Raw genomic sequence first — 17,736 nt, 5'->3', positions numbered from 1 at the left:
GTCGCTTCTCCTTTCATTTCATTTGTGGTAACAAACTGCTGTTTTATATTTGTTTGGCCATTTGCTGCCATTAGGCGTTGGGTGTGTACACGTATTGGCACCTGAACTTTTGTATAGGGGTGGGGTAGAAGGTGTAAGACTTTTGACCTCCTTCAAACTGTGGGTAATGAGGAAGCTTTCCTTTTATTAGACTTAGAGTGGATACTTGTGTGTGTGGTGTGTTGTAGGTGTGTGTAGGTGTGTTGTGTGTGTGTAGTGTGTGTAGGTGGTGTAGGTTGGTGTGTAGGTGTTGATGTTTGTTAGTGTGTTTGTTGTGTGACACACTTTGTTCTGAGTTGTCCTTAATAAAATGAGTTAGGGGCTGGTAAAACATGTTGTGTTGTGTTGTCAGTGGTTGAATGGTGGTCGGGGAAGGGTTGTATGTTTGGCGTTTCGGGCCTACTAGGCCACCTGTGTTTTATTCATCGGGAAGGTGGGTTTTGTGTGTGGGCATTGGTGTGGCTGTTTGTTTGTTGGGGGTTGTGTGGTTGTTGTTATTTATTTAAGGCGCCACTTTTGGGTTTTTTGTGAGTTGGAGTGTTCTGGGAAGTAAAAGAAAATGAAGTTGTGTGTTTGTTGTTCCCCAGTTTAAATATTTTTTATTTTCCCTTTTTTCAACATTCTTTTTGCTTGTGGGTGTTAAAAAACTAGGTCTTGCCAATTGAGATTGATTAAAAAACTATTTAAATTATGTGTTTGTTGGGTCTTGCATGAAATTGAGTTTATATAAATTAAGGTTATCTATGGATGACAATGGGGTTGAGAAGGGAAAAAATCCATGGTTTGGAGTGGGGAGGTGTTGTGTGAGGACCTGGTGTAATGTAAGGTTGAAACCGGTTGGTCAAGGGTTAAGGCAGGGGATTGCGTTTGGCGTTTAATTATTTGATTTGGATGTTGGGTGGATGTTTTTTGGTTGATGAACAGTTGCTTGTTTACGGGAAACAGTTTGCTCTTAACTTTTCGCTTGACGGTGGAATGTAGGATGGGGGGGTGGATGAGGTGCGATACTTTTCCTCTTAAACCACAAAGCTTAAACAGGTAGCAACCCACGAGCGGCAACGTATCACACACACACATACCACACGCAGGGAACCACCACACCAAAAACATTGTAACGGGAAAGGAAAAGGAAATCTTTTTTTGGACATTCCTTTTCCCAAACACAGCTTCTGGTAATTTAACAAAATAATGATCGTCATGGTAAACCCCGGACCATAATGTTGTTTAAACTTTTTTTTGCACAAATTGACGTAAATTTGTTGAAGAGTTTATTTTTACCACATGTAACCCGTTTTCTTTTCATGCTTTATTGCCAAGGGCTATATAGGCGCTCTTACAATTTGTGCTTTTTTTCGCTTGCAATTGTTGAAATAACGGGTCTGCTTATTTAATGTTGGTCGGGCGTTTGGCATTGTTGTTGTTTGAATGCGTGCAGCTTTTTTAATCATCTAACTTTAGATACTGACCATTGACAAAAACATCAGGCGACAGCCTTTTCTTCTTTGTGGCGACCTACACGCTTGTAGTTCTCTTTTGCAGGTTTTGATTTTGAACAGAAAGATTAATGTTACCAATTACTTTTGAAATAGTTCAATTTTTCTTTGTTTTAAAATAATCCGTTTTTGCAAGATGGCACAGCTTCATATAATTTTCCATTTTGGTATGGCCCTTTTTTTTAAAAGTTGTTGTGTTGTTGTGTTTTGTGTTTGCGGGTTTCTACTTTGTGGTGGTCACTAAAGGGCGGACGCCCTTCAGACAAACGCTGTTGGAGAGTTCCCCTCGCTTTTCATTCGATCTCGAAAGGAGGTATTAACAGGTATACCTTTCTCTCATTTGTGTGGTTTCTTTATTGTTTAAAGAATGTTAATGCAATCTTCTTTATTAATTTGCGGCACTTATTAGGATTGGTCTGCGAAAAAACTCTAAATATTTAAATATGGTGTAACGTCCAATATATGTATTAACAAGTTTTGGAATGAGTTGTAGTTTGCCATTTTTCTGTGAGTTTTTTAAGTGCTGTGTTTATATATGTAAACGAGTTTGAGAATTTTTAGAGCCGTTGTATATTAATGGCAGTTCAAAAGACACAGGACTCAAACCATCGGGAACGATATTAACACCAAAAAAACAACTAAAATTGTGGCTTTGTATTGGTCGTTTGTTTTGGGCATTTAATCCCACCACCCGTTTGAACTACCCTCTACAAACTGTTAAAACTTCTTTCTTTGTTCCATTAACTTTTGGAGTTTCATAGTTTAATGTAGGGGAATGTGAGCAACTTTAGGTGTCAAAAGCAATCAGCCTCTGTTGGGATGTTTTCTATTACTTTTGGTTGGGAAATTTATTCTAATGTTTAGTGTGTTGTGTGTGCGTGGTGTTGTTGTGTGTGTGGTGTGTTGTTGCTTGTATTACTTTTATAATTATTATCCTATTATATATAAACCATTCTTTCGATTAATATTTTTGGAGTTATTATTTTTCAGAGGCAAACAGCTTAAATTCATTTTTTTCGTTCTGCCTATTAATGCTTGTTTTTTATTCCTAAGAAAACATTTTACAAAACGGATGTTTGTCCTAATTCCCTCCAAGTAACAAATTGGGCACAAAAAAACAGGGACTTTTTTTTTCTATACGAAAAAATGGGATTTAAACCCTAGCTGTCTTTTTTGTTGTAGGCCACAGTTTTGGATAACGGATGGCTTTTTTTTTCTATTTGCTTTCCGGTTTTTCTCTGCTCTGTTTTGCTGGTGTAGCAGGAGGAGGCCCCTTGGGCCTGGGCAAACCAGAAAACCAAATTTATTCGGGGCACAATTGAGGTGAAAGAGTGGGGGACGGAGGATTGCGGTTACTCATTTTTCTTTCAGGGAGGTCAGGGGTTGGTTTTCTGAGGTTTGCTGGGTTTTTTGGGACAAAGGGGGGGAACTTTTCCTTGGTGGAGGGACAAACTGATTTGTTCTGTTACTGTTTCCTTGCCAACAACAATGCTAATACTTAGTGCAGGGGGGTTGGAAAAGTTGTTTTAAAACGGAGGTTATTTGAGAGAGTTTTTGGGGTTTGATTGTATTGTATTTTAGACATTTCCCTTTGTTTTTGTGTTTGAACGGCCTTCTTGAAACAGCAGTTGTGGACAGTGTTTCCACAAAAAAAAATTCGTTGGCTTTTGTATTGGGGGAGTGTGTGTTCGCCCCACCAGGGAGGTAAGGTGCATGTAGATTACCCTGTGTTCTTGTACAGTTTATGGAGTGTGATGGCTTGTTTATTGTTAACTTTTCTTTGACGTTGTTTGGGTTTTTTGATGTTTTCTCTTTTTGTGTTTGTTGCCAACAGGATTTTCATGGTTGGAGGGGTTGGTCCCAAAGCCTTGGGGGACCCACTGGGAGTGTTCATGAGGAGATCGGGTCGAGCCATCGCAAACACTTGGGAGGTTCCCCAGGGTGGCCAGCAAGGCTGGGCCGAGGCTTTTTTTTTCAGGCTTATTGGTTGCGACAGGAAAAAACACATCCCCAAAAACTTCACACAGTAAATGGTTGTAGCATTTATTTTGGATAACTTGATATAAAAAACTAAATAATAATAATAATAATAATAAAAACACCTTTGTTTATATAGCGCTTTTCGAAGCAAGTTACAAAGCATTTAACAAAGCACTTTACAAAACAATAAGCAACAATTAATAAAATACTGCGATAAATGGGCGTTCCACAATTGACATGCCTGAACAGAGCTCTGGAGTCGATTTACAGCTCCCACTTTCCACACAGAATTACCTCCATGAAAAATAAGAATGGGACCAATCTAAAACCCAACCTAAAATTCCTACACATTAACGTGGTGCTGGTAATCCCATACCGGACACCCATGAGATTACCTGCACCATGTTAGGTCAGTTATATCAACATAATCTTATATTTGCCCTCTCAATTGTGAAGTAACTGATTTGTTGTATTTTGTGTGTTTGTAGGAGGATAAAAAGCTGGTCCATGGCTTTGTGTGTGCTAAAAATATCCTGCTGGCCAGGGACGGACTGGGCACCGATGAAGGAGGGCCTTTCATCAAGCTTAGTGACCCAGGCATCCCCATCACCGTACTCACCAGAGAGGGTAAGTACAAAGTGAAGACAGGCACATTCTCTCTCTCGCTTACTAAAAGTGAAACCTAGCTGGTTACAAAATGGGTACAATGGAAAATTTCACAATAACTTCCACTTTCTTTTCCAGTCAGCTGTAAATGACTGTGAAACCAAAATTAAATGTGCATTAAATGCCGCAACTGCTGACACATACTGACGTTGGATGATTTATTACTTATTTAAATTTTTAACACGTTTAATTGTTACATATAAACCAGTAAAATGCTTGTTGTAGCAGCTTCTATGCACTACGATGTATTCTTCCTTCAAAGTCATCCTCTGTGACCTAATTTCTTCCCACAAAAGAAAAAAAGAAAAAAAAGAACATCAGTTCCGATCAAGCAGAGGTCGTCAGTAATAGGAATCATATTTGTCACATAATCAATACACACTGGCCACATTTCCCTCTCACTCTGTAATTTATTTTGTAAAAGCTAGATCTCAGTTCAGGGAAGATGGCACAACAAGGACATTTCTCAGATTGCACAGTTCCCCTCAAATGGCCGCCTCATGTTTCTGTTTGTCTATTAGAGCTAAAAGATTTGTGTTATAACACAGTGCGCTTGTACAGATGGATCTGCAATCCGCAGGACGGACTGGGAATGTTTCTGCGCAAATGTCCATCACCACACACCCATGGGCATGCGCCTCCCTCCCTCTTTGTTCCCAGAACTCTTTAACATTTCTTCTTCTGTCTCCACCAATTTGCAGAACAATCAGTGTTCCAGTTACACATCAATGTCCTTGTGCATAGATTTGATTGATCACAGTGGATAAAGTGTTCAGAAACCCACTGGGAGGTTCCCTTCTTCCAAGCAATCTCTGATCGCTTTACTCAAGCCATCAAGTCACTTCCTCACTGTCTTTGTTTTTTTCTTTCTTCTCTCCTTATACTCAATTATCTTCTTCCCCTCTTTGCTCCTCCTCATCCTTCCCTCTATGTTCCAGTCTGAGCTGCATGCACTTACAAACAAGCGCCCTTCTGATGTTATGGATTTGTTGAGCCAAAAGCCAACCACTATCAGTTAGCCTTGCTTCCAGTCAGAGCAATATATTTCATCAAGCTGATCCCAAGGCTTTTTAGATTCAGTGGATGCAGTCAGGCAATATTGGAACCCGCCAAGTCAGCCTGTCAGTGCTATATTTTACCGTTGGTTCATGGTATTTGGAGCATGGCGAGCGTATGTTTGCTCAGATTCCATGTGGTCACACCCTAAACGTTACTTCCAAAAAGTACTCTTTAAAAATGTCAGTTATTAGTTTGCTAATTTCTTTATACAACAGAACTTGTTTAACAATTTACTGTTGACTGATCTGTGAAATAGTCCAAAATCACACATTTTCCTTAAAGGGCTTTACAATCTGCACCACATACATTACCCTCTATCCTTAGACCCATGACGTGGACCCATCAGAGAAAAGGATAAACTTCACAAAAAGCCCTCCAACAGGGAAAAAGCAAGAGGGCAAGGTTTGCCTTTGAGGGTCTCATCACTCCAAGCATTACCTTCATCTTCACTTTCGTCAAATTATATTCCGTGCTCTATATTTCTCTATATATATTATCATCTTATGTGTTTACAAAGACACCGGGAGACTGAATCCATCTTTGTTTGCCTCTGCAGAGTGTGTGCATCGTATCCCATGGATCGCTCCGGAGTGTGTGAAGAGCACGTCCTCCCTGAGCGTCGCGGCTGACAAGTGGGGCTTTGGTACCACCCTGTGGGAGATCTGCTATGATGGCGAGGTCCCCCTCAAAGAGAAGAAACTCACAGAGGTAAGGGGCACACCCAGGAACTTTGTATGACAATGACTGTATATAATCATACATGCATCTTAACTAATGCCAGCGTCTATTTCAAATCTGATGTCTTTGTGCTGAGCAGAAGGAGAGGTTCTATGAAACAGAGTGCCAACTGGCCACTCCAGACTGCAAAGAGCTGGCTGAACTGATGACCCACTGCATGAACTACGACCCCAAGAAGAGACCTTTCTTCAGGGCTATCGTCAGAGACATCGACATGCTGGAGGAAAAGAGTATGTATGAGGGGAATGTGTGTTGTTATATGTTAGGTATTTTCATGGGTGCAAATATGAAGTAAAACCTTGTTTTGGTTCTGCAGTTTTTGGTTCTTTATAGTCATAGAAACAAGCTGTTTCCCAACAGACTGTACAGTGCAGAACAGGTTAAAGGGCAGGTACAGGTTGAATTCAAGGCAGATGTTAACAGTTGTAATATGATATGAATGTTTTGCATATTTTGTATCTCACCTAGCAGCAGCCTCGTGCAAAGACAGAAAGAGAGAGCGAGAGAGAGTTGTTTACTCAGCTCAGATGTTCATGAGGAAGTTCACTAGGTGCATTACCACTGATCTGCCCCTCAGCTGGGCCCCACGGCAACATAATGGTCTCTGTTCTTCCACCTGCTGGCCAGAATCAGATACTGCACTCACTCTTACTGGAAATAAAGTCTATTACACCCCTTGACCTTCTTATATTAAAATCCCAAGATGGCTGCAAAATCATGAAATAAAATTATATAAATTGTTTATAAATTTGCACCTAAAAAGGCTCCAAAATCAGATTAAAACTATTTTTGGTTAAATAAACAATTTTATAATCATTGATAATGGTGATACAGAATAAGTCTTGCTTGAATAATGAGTTGTCCTACTAAAAGTAGCCATTTGTGTGGAAACTAGAGCATGAGAACAGTTATATAACCACAAAATTCTGGTGCACACTTTGACACTTTAAACCACAATAGACTTCCTATGACGCAAGTGCACTTATTTTGATGTTTTACCTAACATGTTTCATGTATTTGTTTCTTTTTCCATCTCATGTTTATGTATTTTGCTACTTCTCTCAGATCCATCTATCAAACCCAAGCCTACACCAGAGGTGGACCCAACTGTGTTTGAAAAGAGATTCCTCCGGAAGGTCCGAGATCTTGGAGAGGTAAACTGATGGTTTTGTGCTTTTGTGTTCAGCTCTATGCAGCATATCTTAGCATTTTATAAGCATAATTAAAATGGACAATTTCCAAATGCAGAAATAAAAGAACTTGGCCTTTCAGTTAACATGTATTGGTAAATGTTTTTTTAGATTACATCTATCTTCACTTGACGAAATACAGACAATATTAGTTACAGAACAAAGATAAGCAAGAGCAGATGCAGAACTGAAGTAATTTAGGCAATGCTGAAAAACAAGTGGTCCCACATGCAATAAGTAGAGCAGAATTTGATCACTATTGTCCAAGTAACTTCCGTTTTTAACACGTTCCTCATGCAGGGCCATTTTGGTAAGGTAGAGCTGTGTCGGTATGATCCTCGGGGAGATAGAACGGGCGAGCTGGTGGCAGTGAAGTCACTAAAGCCGGAGAACCGGGAGGAGCAGAGCACCAACCTCTCGCGTGAGATCGACATCCTGAAGGCACTCTACCATGAAAACATTGTCAAATACAAGGGCATCTGCCAAGAGGAAGGTAAGGCGGAAAGGGTGTATCCACAAAAATAAACACGATTACTAACTATAACTACTTCTATTATGATTTTGAACAGAATATTTTTTTCATTTGGATGATTAGAAGAGTTGTTGATGATTCTGAAATTATTAAAATAAATATTAAATATCATTTTATATCAAATATAAACAAATATATAATTTGGATAGAAAAATCAGGAAATGTTTTCTATATTGATCAATATTGATATTTAACACCATATATTATTAATTAGATGATGCTGCCAGTTTGAAGAGTATCCTGATAATGAAGAAACCAAAGGGTTCATGGTTAAACTTTAGAATATAGTTTATTAACATGAAAAATAACAAGTAAATATAAGTTAACATAACTTTACAAATGTTTTTTATCTGCCTGAACAAAACAAAAGTCTGCTTGCCTCGTAACTTATTAAAATAAGTGTCGTCACTAGAATGGTACCTGTTCAGGTGATGGAAAAACTCTGTTTTGCTGACCATCTCAATCTGTGCATCGCCACTTTTGAGATATCCAAACCTCTTCCATGTAATTTACATCGTGTTACAACAACAACAACAATTTGCTCAGCTAAATAACACAAGGTCACTTCTAACTTATAACTCCGGGTGGCTATGTGGGAAGTTAGCGCGGGCGGAGCAGCCGGAGTCTGTGTTCTGCTTGTTCAACAGGTGTTTGATTAATTGATCTCCTTTAGTTACATTAGTTGCATTTCCACTAAAATTGATCCTAAAGTCTGTTTGATTCCCTCCGCTGTGGGCTCTGCTGTCCACTCAGCCCCACCTTTGAGCAAACAGGCAGCAAGAGATGCGGAGTTGCTTCCTGACGGTTCTGCTCATTATTTTTTCGATTTTCCAGAGGAAATCCACTTTCAAATCCACTTTCTTCACCAGTAGCTCACATGTTTATTTCTGCTCTGTGTTAGGCTGTTAGATTTATCTGCAGAGAAAAAATATCCAAAGTTTATTAACATAGATGATCATGAGCCTGTTTCAAGGTTGTTTTATCGCCCAGCCGTTCCCTCAGAACGGCAGTAAGTGTCGTTAACTGGCCTCCTGGGTTGTTATTCATTAACAATAGCACATATAAACAAATAATTATTTTTGGGATAATTATTGACTCTGTGACTTTAACATAATTATACTTGAGGCACAAACAGTTTGTATATACAGACACATACACACAACATCTCTACATATTAAAGCTCAATTTCTGCTGATGAATTAATGTCTCTGATTGCATTTATGTGTAAATCTGTTTGCAGGTGGTCAGGCCATTAAGCTGATCATGGAGTACGTTCCACTGGGCAGTTTGAAGGAGTATCTACCCAGACACAAAAAAGACACCAGCCTCAGCACCCTGCTCAGCTACTCCATCCAGATATGCGAGGTAACAATTTATCTTCACAGAGCTGTTTCCTCAGACCAGCTGGTACCATCAGGCGTCTTATTTCGGCATTTAACTGACTGAAAGTAAAATACCAGCCGTTAGCCTTTAGAAATTAACACATGACCACTATGTAGTTAAATAAGATGGACATTTTAGCACCCAAACTCAAGCTGTTTTTAAATGTTTAAACACTTCCTGTTCAGATACTGGTGGTGAACGGCCTTCTAAAACAGTAGTCATGTGATTTGATAAAGGTATGAACAGGAACCTTCAGTGGTTGTCGTTTATAGCGTTGTTAGTTGTTTGCTTTAAATGATTTGTTTCTTACTGGCCAAAAACACAGCTGGTCAAACAGCTCCTTTAAAAATATAACTTATGGATGAAAGCGGGGCTGAAATGTAATGTTGTAACAAATACGATCAATATGTCAGGGAAACGGTTCAGGTGTCAGACCAACATTTAGCCAACGTGGCTGGCAGTGCATCAAGTGTTTAAATTATTAGATGCTGCATCAGGTGTGCGTCCTTCAGACTGGCTGGTCTTCTCCCACCGGACGAGCTTTGTTTTTCTGCACATTTCAGTCAAAGTCACACAAAGCCACAGGCTGCGCTTCACTCACTCGAACCCGCTGATCAGTGACCCTGTTTGTTTTGTTTGTTTGTTTTGTTCTTAGGGAATGGATTATCTTGGATCTAAAAATTACATCCACCGGGACCTGGCTGCCAGAAATGTGCTGGTGGAGAACGAGAAGACGGTGAAGATCGGAGATTTCGGCCTCACCAAGAGCATCAAGGACAACGAGGGATATTACACTGTCAAAGATGAAAACGACAGCCCTGTTTTCTGGTGAGTCGAGAGGAGGAAAGAAGATGGAAGTTAGAGAAGGAAGGAAGAGAATAAATAGGATCAGAAAGGAGTTGACTGCTGACAGGCAGCATATGAACTGAGGAGAGATAATGTTGAGGAGAAATATGGAAGGTAAATGAATTAAAAAGTCCTTTAAAGCTAAAGAGCTGAAAGGACTAAGTAGTATTGAAAGGACAGAAATGAAGTAATGAATCAGGTTCTTAAATTATAATGGACTTGGTCTGTATTAACAGAGCTGCAATACTTACAGAATACAGTAAATAGTTAAAATAAATTGTAACTCTGGTTTGCATAAAGCATATTTAGAAAATTTGCCTTGAGTAAAATTAGACAGAGACAATATTTTTTTCCATCAAATACACTCATACACTAATATTTCTTGACGTAAACACAGATATCCATAAGTACTTTGCAGTGGCCAGAAAACAATAATCTGATAATGATAGGCAGTGTCTTTGTAAGCAGGTTATGCTTTATCATAACAATTCATTCTCAGTGAGCTCGTTCAGTGAACTGCACAAAACTCTGACCAGCACTGTCTAGTTTGACTATTTGATTTAATATGAATCAGGATTCTGTTACTGCTTTGCCTGTTTCTTTTCAGAAACATAACTTGGTGTGCTGTGTTTATCTGTAATACGAGCCGCCGTTATTTCCTGCTATGGACAAGTCAAAACTAAGTGTAGCCAATTAGCATAGCTCAAGTCTACGTCACCACTCCAAAAAACTGACATAACGACGGCCATAATGCCAAAACTTGAGGTTTAAAAGAAAACTTGGGGGTTGGAGGGCATCTGAAATGTGTTGTTGCCTTTTGTCTCTGGTTCATACTGCATCTGACGGTGTATAATACTTAAAAAGCATTAAAGCAGGATAGTTTAACAACCCACAACTACTGTATGTGACGTTAACATTGAATATATGAATATAAATGCCTAATAGAAACACAAGGGGAGTCTTCATGCTCTTACTCTTCGTCTTTCAGGTATGCCCCGGAGTGTCTGACGCACTGTAAGTTCTACCTTGCCTCAGACGTTTGGTCCTTCGGGGTCACAATGTATGAACTCATCACCTACTGCGACTCCTCCAAGAGCCCGATGACGGTCAGTATGCGGCGCTCTCCTTTCTTATCTTCACCCTCGCACAGGCGTTAAACAAACACTTCTAATTATTATCATCTTATTTTTGGTAGCTTGGATGATGATTCCACAGTAAACACATACAACACATACTGTACCAGTCTCGCTGAAATAAAGAACTGAATTTATTACAGCATCACACACACACACACACACACACAGTCGTTTGTATGTGGCAGATGGTGTCGGTCTTTGGCCAGAGCGGCAGATGACAGACTCCACCAGGAGCCGTGTCCAAACTCCAGCCTGTGCCAACTCTAAAGAGCTTAGTTTATCATGAAGATCTTTCATTTACATCAGGCTTTTAAAGTGCCACTGTTATCCTGACTGACCCGTAACTACTGCTGGAAGGTATTCAGTAACAGAGACCTGCGCAGGTTAAGTGAATGTTAAACAGGAGAAGAAGCAGAAGCTAAACAGTAAAAGCTCTTATAGCTCTCTATTCACGGTCTTTAGCCCGTTTTAATGTTTCATGTCTGAATAAAAATAGAGCCAGTGTTGAACATTATTTCTTTTGTAACCTGTCGTTGTCTTCTCCCACGCAGCTCTTCCTCAGTATGATTGGTAAGTCTCAAGGTCAGATGACTGTCATCCGACTGGTGAAGGTGTTGACAGACGGGAAGAGGTTGCCACGCCCCGAGGGCTGTCCGGAACCTGTAAGTCTCCCATTACCAACGCAACACAATGAGAACGACACAGATTTGATGTTTTTTTGATGTTTTATGCTTTATTTACAAAATGAATGCGCAGACAACATAAGGAAAGGAATGTGAACGATCAATCAAAATGTTTTAAGTTCTCAGGTTAGGAGCCCGTGTTCATTGGGTGGAGAGGTAAACTTAGTGTTATTGACGTTAACCTGACCACGCCTTCCGATAAAGGAAGTGCAGGTTGTTCTGATATTAAGACTTAAAGATGATATGTATAAATATTCAGCCTCTTACATTCTTTTAGTTGGGTTTGCTCGCTATCAGTCACCAACATCATTGGTCTTAGTACGGCCATCTGAAAATACTGTGCAACACTACTGTTATAATTCACGGCCATAATGTCACTTCTGTGAGACCCTGACGAGACTCCATTTCATTTTCTGAGTTTTTTACCCTTTTTACACGGAGCAGCTAAATTCTTAAAACACACACTGAGCATTTGTCATCCTGATATTAATTCAAGTGCACACAAAATGTCGGTAATAATGGAATTCCTACGGGGGTTTTACAGTATATGAGTACATTTATCTTGAAGTACAGGCTGCAAAGTGTCTAGTGAATGTTCAGCGACCCAATAGATTGGTTTTTTTTGGCTGGTAAGTGAAGCAAATCTTCCAGCCACTTGGATATTTTACCAGCATTTGGCCGCTGGCTGGTGCTAATTTTGTGCCCTGCTTAAATAAACTTTAAAATAGGGATGCTTGTGCCTGTATCAGCCTTATCAAGTAATTATTTTATATTATTTATAAGTCATTATATGAAATTCAGTCTTTCTGCTGCAGTTCAATCCTCTCTGCTTTCAGATAAAATGATCCCAGGGCAAACAGATCTTATATTTGTGGGAAAAGAGGTCGCACTGGTATCTGCTCATCCCTACTTTAATGATTCAGAACACCTCACAGGACTACCTTTGAACACTTACCTGTGCCACCTTAAGGGAAGGATAGTTGGATAGCAGCAGCAGTTTGCACTCGCACACGTAAACATGTTAACGTCTCCGACTACAGGCAGAGGAAGTAAGCTGCTGGAGTTAGAACCAAGGTTCCTACGCAGTACGGAGGTTCCACACTATTGTCCCTATTCTGTTTGTTTGAATATAAAATCATACAAACAGCACAGACAAACTGTTTACCACTGTGAGAGCGAGCTTGATGTCATGTATAGCGTGTGACTGCATGCGCGCTTGTGCACAGAGCTGCGTCTGCGTCTAAACATCACAGCTCTGCCCCAAATGTCTAATACTGAACCAAATCCGGACATCTGCAGCCAAATTAGTTTGAAAGAAAATGGCGGCCATATCTGTGACGTTGCATACCTACGCAGCATCAGAAATAACCAAATATGAAGCTCGTCTGAACATTTATGAGTTATGCAGTGACGTAGAAAAGGAAACGGACCATCTTTACAACCTTTTATGACAGTGTTCATTGTTTCCATGGATACAGTACAAGGATGTACAGAGGCTATAATAAAATACATGGAATAATAGTAAATATAGCATACATAGTCACAACGTAACAGTTCAATTTTAAAACCATTTTTTTACTTCATGATTTGTACTCGGATGTCAAATATAGTCCGTAAAATCTACCAAAGACGTCTGGAAAAGTTTGGAATTCTGAGATGGAAAATGTGTAGGAACCCTGTATAACACTTCTGGCGCCTGCAGGCATAGCGTGTTACAGCTGCAGCTTATTTCTTCAGTTGGGTTTGACATTTTCTTTCCACCTCCAGTCTAACACAACTCATGTCTGACAGGTGTACGAGCTGATGCGCAGGTGCTGGGAGCAGTTGCCCGAGAGGAGAATCACCTTTAAGCGACTCATCGAGGAGCTGACCATCATGCAGCAGCAGCTCCAAAATGACATTTAAACCTTTCCAACTGCTTGAGGCTCTGGGACTGAAGTTGACTTTGCATGCAGACTTGGGACCAGATGCAAAACTGACCCCAGATCAGCATTCGCTTGGTGCAGCTTCACAGTACTGAGAGGAGGACTTGAAGGGTCTGAGCTCGCATGAAGCCACGCTCCTTCATACTCACATATAAACCTTCCACAACTTTGGTATAAAGTCTTTACGTCCTACTCAACTATCATTTTAGTCTGCCGTATTTCTACGATTCCCTATATATAATATTCTGATAATGTGAGTACTTTGGATGAAAATGTTAATCCTTTTTAAAATCATGTAGCCTTAGCCCAATGCGTAATGTGACCTTATATCTTATAAAGTTCCAAGTGTACTTCCAAGTGTATCTAACAGATTTAACCGTCTGCATTGCGAGAAATGTCAAACTCCTGTGGACTCGGCGCTTGTGTAGCGTGCGCCAAAGGCCTTATATTTGTGCGGACTCGTGGCCGTTGTCACACTCCCTGATGGGAAACGAGCTCAGAAAGGAACTGTTTAACGCCTACTTTCACACAGTTTCAATGGTTGCGTAGGGATTTTTCTCTGAGGATGGAATCGTGTTGAGAAGCGTTTGGAAGGATGAGATGAAGAAGATGGGACACAGGCATTAACGCAGATACTGAAGATGTGGTTTTTCAACGTTTTATGCCGCTTGTTTCATGGGGAAAAAAATCACCTGATTGTTTTCTTTCAGAGAGCCATGTAATGATCTGTGATAAATGTTTGGATGTTTATTGTGTGCCAGCAATCAGTCAGCAATGTTCCTTTCACTGCGTTCTTATTGTTTTAGAGTCTGACAAACAGTTTGTCATTTTCAAGTTAAAATAGTAATTGATTTTAGCTTCTCGTCTGTTGGACTAAACAAGCACTTGGAAGAAAAGAAAAAAATCACATCTTTTGCCCTGTGTTGAGCTTTGCGAGGTCCTCTGATTGTTTGAGGTGATTCTGTTTATAATCTCCTGTTCATTAAATAATGTAATGGATCTTTAATCAGGACCTGTATGCATCTGATTAGTTACGTCTGAAATATACAGCACTTGTTAAAACGTGTTAGTTGAGCAGTAAGAGATTAAGTACCTGGGACAGACACTTGAGGGCAGCATCACTTCACTTTACCCAGTTTTGTAGATTGTGTTAAAGCCACAAATACTTTATAAAATGTCTGTTTACTATTCATATGATGCAAAAAAAGGAGCCATTTGCCATTGCTGCGGATTGTACATGGAAGGACTGGTATGGTATTCACGGTTTGAAGTGAGAAAGAATAATCACTGATTATTCACTTGGCATTTTATGTTCATTTTTTTCCAAAAAATATTATTTCATGATACGTTTCATAACTATGTCTGTGCATTTTATTTGTATCTTTTTATTTTTAATTCTCCAGTATGACCCAACATGTATAAATACAATTTCATGTGTGTATGCGAAATGGTTTGAGCAGAGGGTTTTTTCTGTTTTAAATTCATCCGTAGACGTGAGCCGTAAAATCTCGTTCAGTCAGACGTCATCACGACTTCCTCAATGCAACTAATGTAGCTTTTACCGTGAATGTTGGCAGAAAGGCAAAACAAAGGGCCGTCAAGAAGACAAAATTTGCGCTTCAGTCCACAATTTATTTAGGAATGTAAAAGACAATTCCTTCTGCTCAAAATAAGAGAAAAGAAATATATATATATTTTCAAAAAAATAAGACAGAATGGGTTATGGAAGGTAAAAGTATCCATAAATACACAATGAAAAAATAAATAAAATCAATGTTTGTTGTGTTCTGTCTGTGTCAGTCCAAATGTATTCCAATATATTATTAACTAGTGAAAACAGTTTGTTCTATATATTACAGTTGTAAGTAAGCATGCTAAGATTGCTCTAGAAACCTTATTCACAGTAAAACAATAGCAATGTCAGTGTGATATAAAATTTTGCAAAATCTACAGTATATCTCAGGTCAGAAAAAAATCCACATAAAAAGCAAAAAACTTTACAAAGCAAGAAGCACAGCAAATCTAGATTTATCTACAGCCATTAAAATCAGAAATACTTCAGTATTGCAAAGCTTCGTGATCAACACACTCACACACATATATACACAGTCATTCACTATTGCAAAGTCCAGTCTCAGCACTGACCTTGTGTAATATGCAGAATACATACAGGTACAATGGCAACGCATTTTCATGTCAGTATCAGAGTTTATTACCAAACTAAAAACAAAAGAAAAAGAAAAAAAGCGCAAGCTGCATTTACACGGAAACAGAATTGATCCTGAACTCTCCGAGGTGCAAACTGCAGCTGACTCACTAACAGGTTCCCAGCGTTAGACGAGATTCAAGAACATCTTTCACTTCCAGGGCTTTGTTTGTGCTATGTTGGTTTCGGGGAACCGGGGCCCCTTTGTGTACAATCATCATGAGGATGTCACGTCTAGTTGGTGGCACAGAGAGGCAGAAAAATAAGAAATACAAGCTTTTCTCCATCAGTCCAACCGGTCAAGAATACGCAACAAGCCCCAATAAAAAAAGGTCTGATTTCGACAAAGGTTATTAACCACAGACAAAGTTTTCTTTCCCACTTGTAGAACTATTTGTGTTTTAACCATCATACTGAAACTGTGGGAGGCAGCTTTAAAGATAAAACTGTAACATCATCTAACTTCCAAAATGATTCAGTATCCACATATTAATGGTCGGTAACTGAAGTCCTTTGTTGAGAAAAACAACACACAATGGAGATTACCAGACAAATAATCTGGTACCAGCCTCACCTGTTACACTAAACTTGTATTTCTACTTTCTTGTATCTGATTGGATGGCACACATTAGCTGTGAGAAAAGATTAAGAAACGTAGGTGATGTGATGAAACAAGAAGTGTCAACACTTTTTAATGTAACATTAGCTGTGTCCCCACTCACTGACTGGATGTAAGTATGAAGGTTGGTGGGCTCTACAGGTACCTCTGTAGACCTTCTAGCTTCACAAAGACCAAAACTAACTGGGCTTTAGGGAGTCCTCACCAACATATTAACTTAATTGCAAAAGGTCAACAAACTAATCCCAGTGTTTAAAGACCAGTGTGTAGAATTTAGTGGCATCTAGTGGTGAAGTTGAAGATTGCAACCAACTAAATAAAGCTTGGCTTCCATCTAGAGCCAGTTTAGTTTGTCTGTTCTGGGCTACTGTAGAAACATGGTGGCTCATTCTATGGTAATGAAAACACAACAATTCTTATTCTAAGATGATTATACACGTACAAAAAAACATCTATGAATATTATATTTCATTTCTGCTAATAGAGCCTCCTAAATGTTACACACTGGACCTTTAACTCAAGCTCCGACTTCACATTGATAGAACGCCTAACGCAGTATGAACACCTCACCATCTCTCCCATCAAACCACGTGTGTACTGGTGAGACTGTATTAATGTATCACAGGCCCAAACAGCGAGGACCAACGACTGAATGACGACCAAATAAAGACAAAATCAGCTCTCTGGAAAACCTGAACAAATCTGCTCACAGCCACACATCCTGCAGTTACTGTGTTCACTATCTGGGTCCATTGTGCAGTTTATCAGTTGTACTGATAGTTATTGCTGCACTGAATATAATATGAATAAACTTAGTCAATAGAAAAGGGGTCCCTTAAGGAAAAAGGTTGGGAACCACTGCACTACAGCACTAAATGTGCTATAATCCGTATCTGAAAATAGTCCCAACTAATGCACTATTTAGTCATCTTTGTATGATGTTTGCTAAAAACTACAGCGCACAGCTGTTTTAGGAGATTAAAGCCTTTTAAAAAAAACACGTCTTCCGCAGGAGTAAATAGGCTTGGGGCTGAAAACCACATCCCGGTTTATGGAAGTCAGAAAGTATTAAGAGACGGACTAACGCATTGTTGGTTTTGGTCTTTTCAAGGGATTTGTTGACAACAACAGAAACACACAATATCATCAGCCTCATCCTTTAAATGTGATTGGGGCAGATTTTGTGGGATTATTCAGCACAAAGCCGTCAACATTTTGCACATCCCGTGACTGACAGGTTT

At 39.5% G+C, this 17,736-nt stretch overlaps 1 protein-coding gene across 1 annotated transcript in view; it reads left to right on the top strand.

The window, feature by feature from the left end:
- Positions 1-15,462, top strand: part of jak1 (Janus kinase 1) — a 36,079-nt gene extending 20,617 nt beyond the window's left edge. Inside the window, exons 14-23 of the mRNA XM_035653592.1 lie at positions 4,001-4,139; positions 5,794-5,945; positions 6,055-6,205; positions 7,041-7,129; positions 7,466-7,658; positions 8,938-9,062; positions 9,736-9,908; positions 10,915-11,032; positions 11,614-11,724; positions 13,537-15,462. Of these exons, the coding sequence (XP_035509485.1) occupies positions 4,001-4,139; positions 5,794-5,945; positions 6,055-6,205; positions 7,041-7,129; positions 7,466-7,658; positions 8,938-9,062; positions 9,736-9,908; positions 10,915-11,032; positions 11,614-11,724; positions 13,537-13,650 (1,365 nt within the window). The 3' untranslated portion in view covers positions 13,651-15,462. The remainder of the gene's footprint in view (positions 1-4,000; positions 4,140-5,793; positions 5,946-6,054; positions 6,206-7,040; positions 7,130-7,465; positions 7,659-8,937; positions 9,063-9,735; positions 9,909-10,914; positions 11,033-11,613; positions 11,725-13,536) is intronic.
- Positions 15,463-17,736: the final 2,274 nt, after the last annotated feature.

The sequence above is a fragment of the Morone saxatilis genome, unplaced genomic scaffold, assembly GCF_004916995.1.
Source record: "Morone saxatilis isolate NCDOM2014 unplaced genomic scaffold, NCSU_SB_2.0 Contig12, whole genome shotgun sequence".
Classification (NCBI taxonomy): Eukaryota; Metazoa; Chordata; class Actinopteri; family Moronidae; genus Morone; species Morone saxatilis.
Note: the sequence above shows the minus strand (reverse complement) of the source record. Positions and strands in the feature narration are given on the sequence as shown.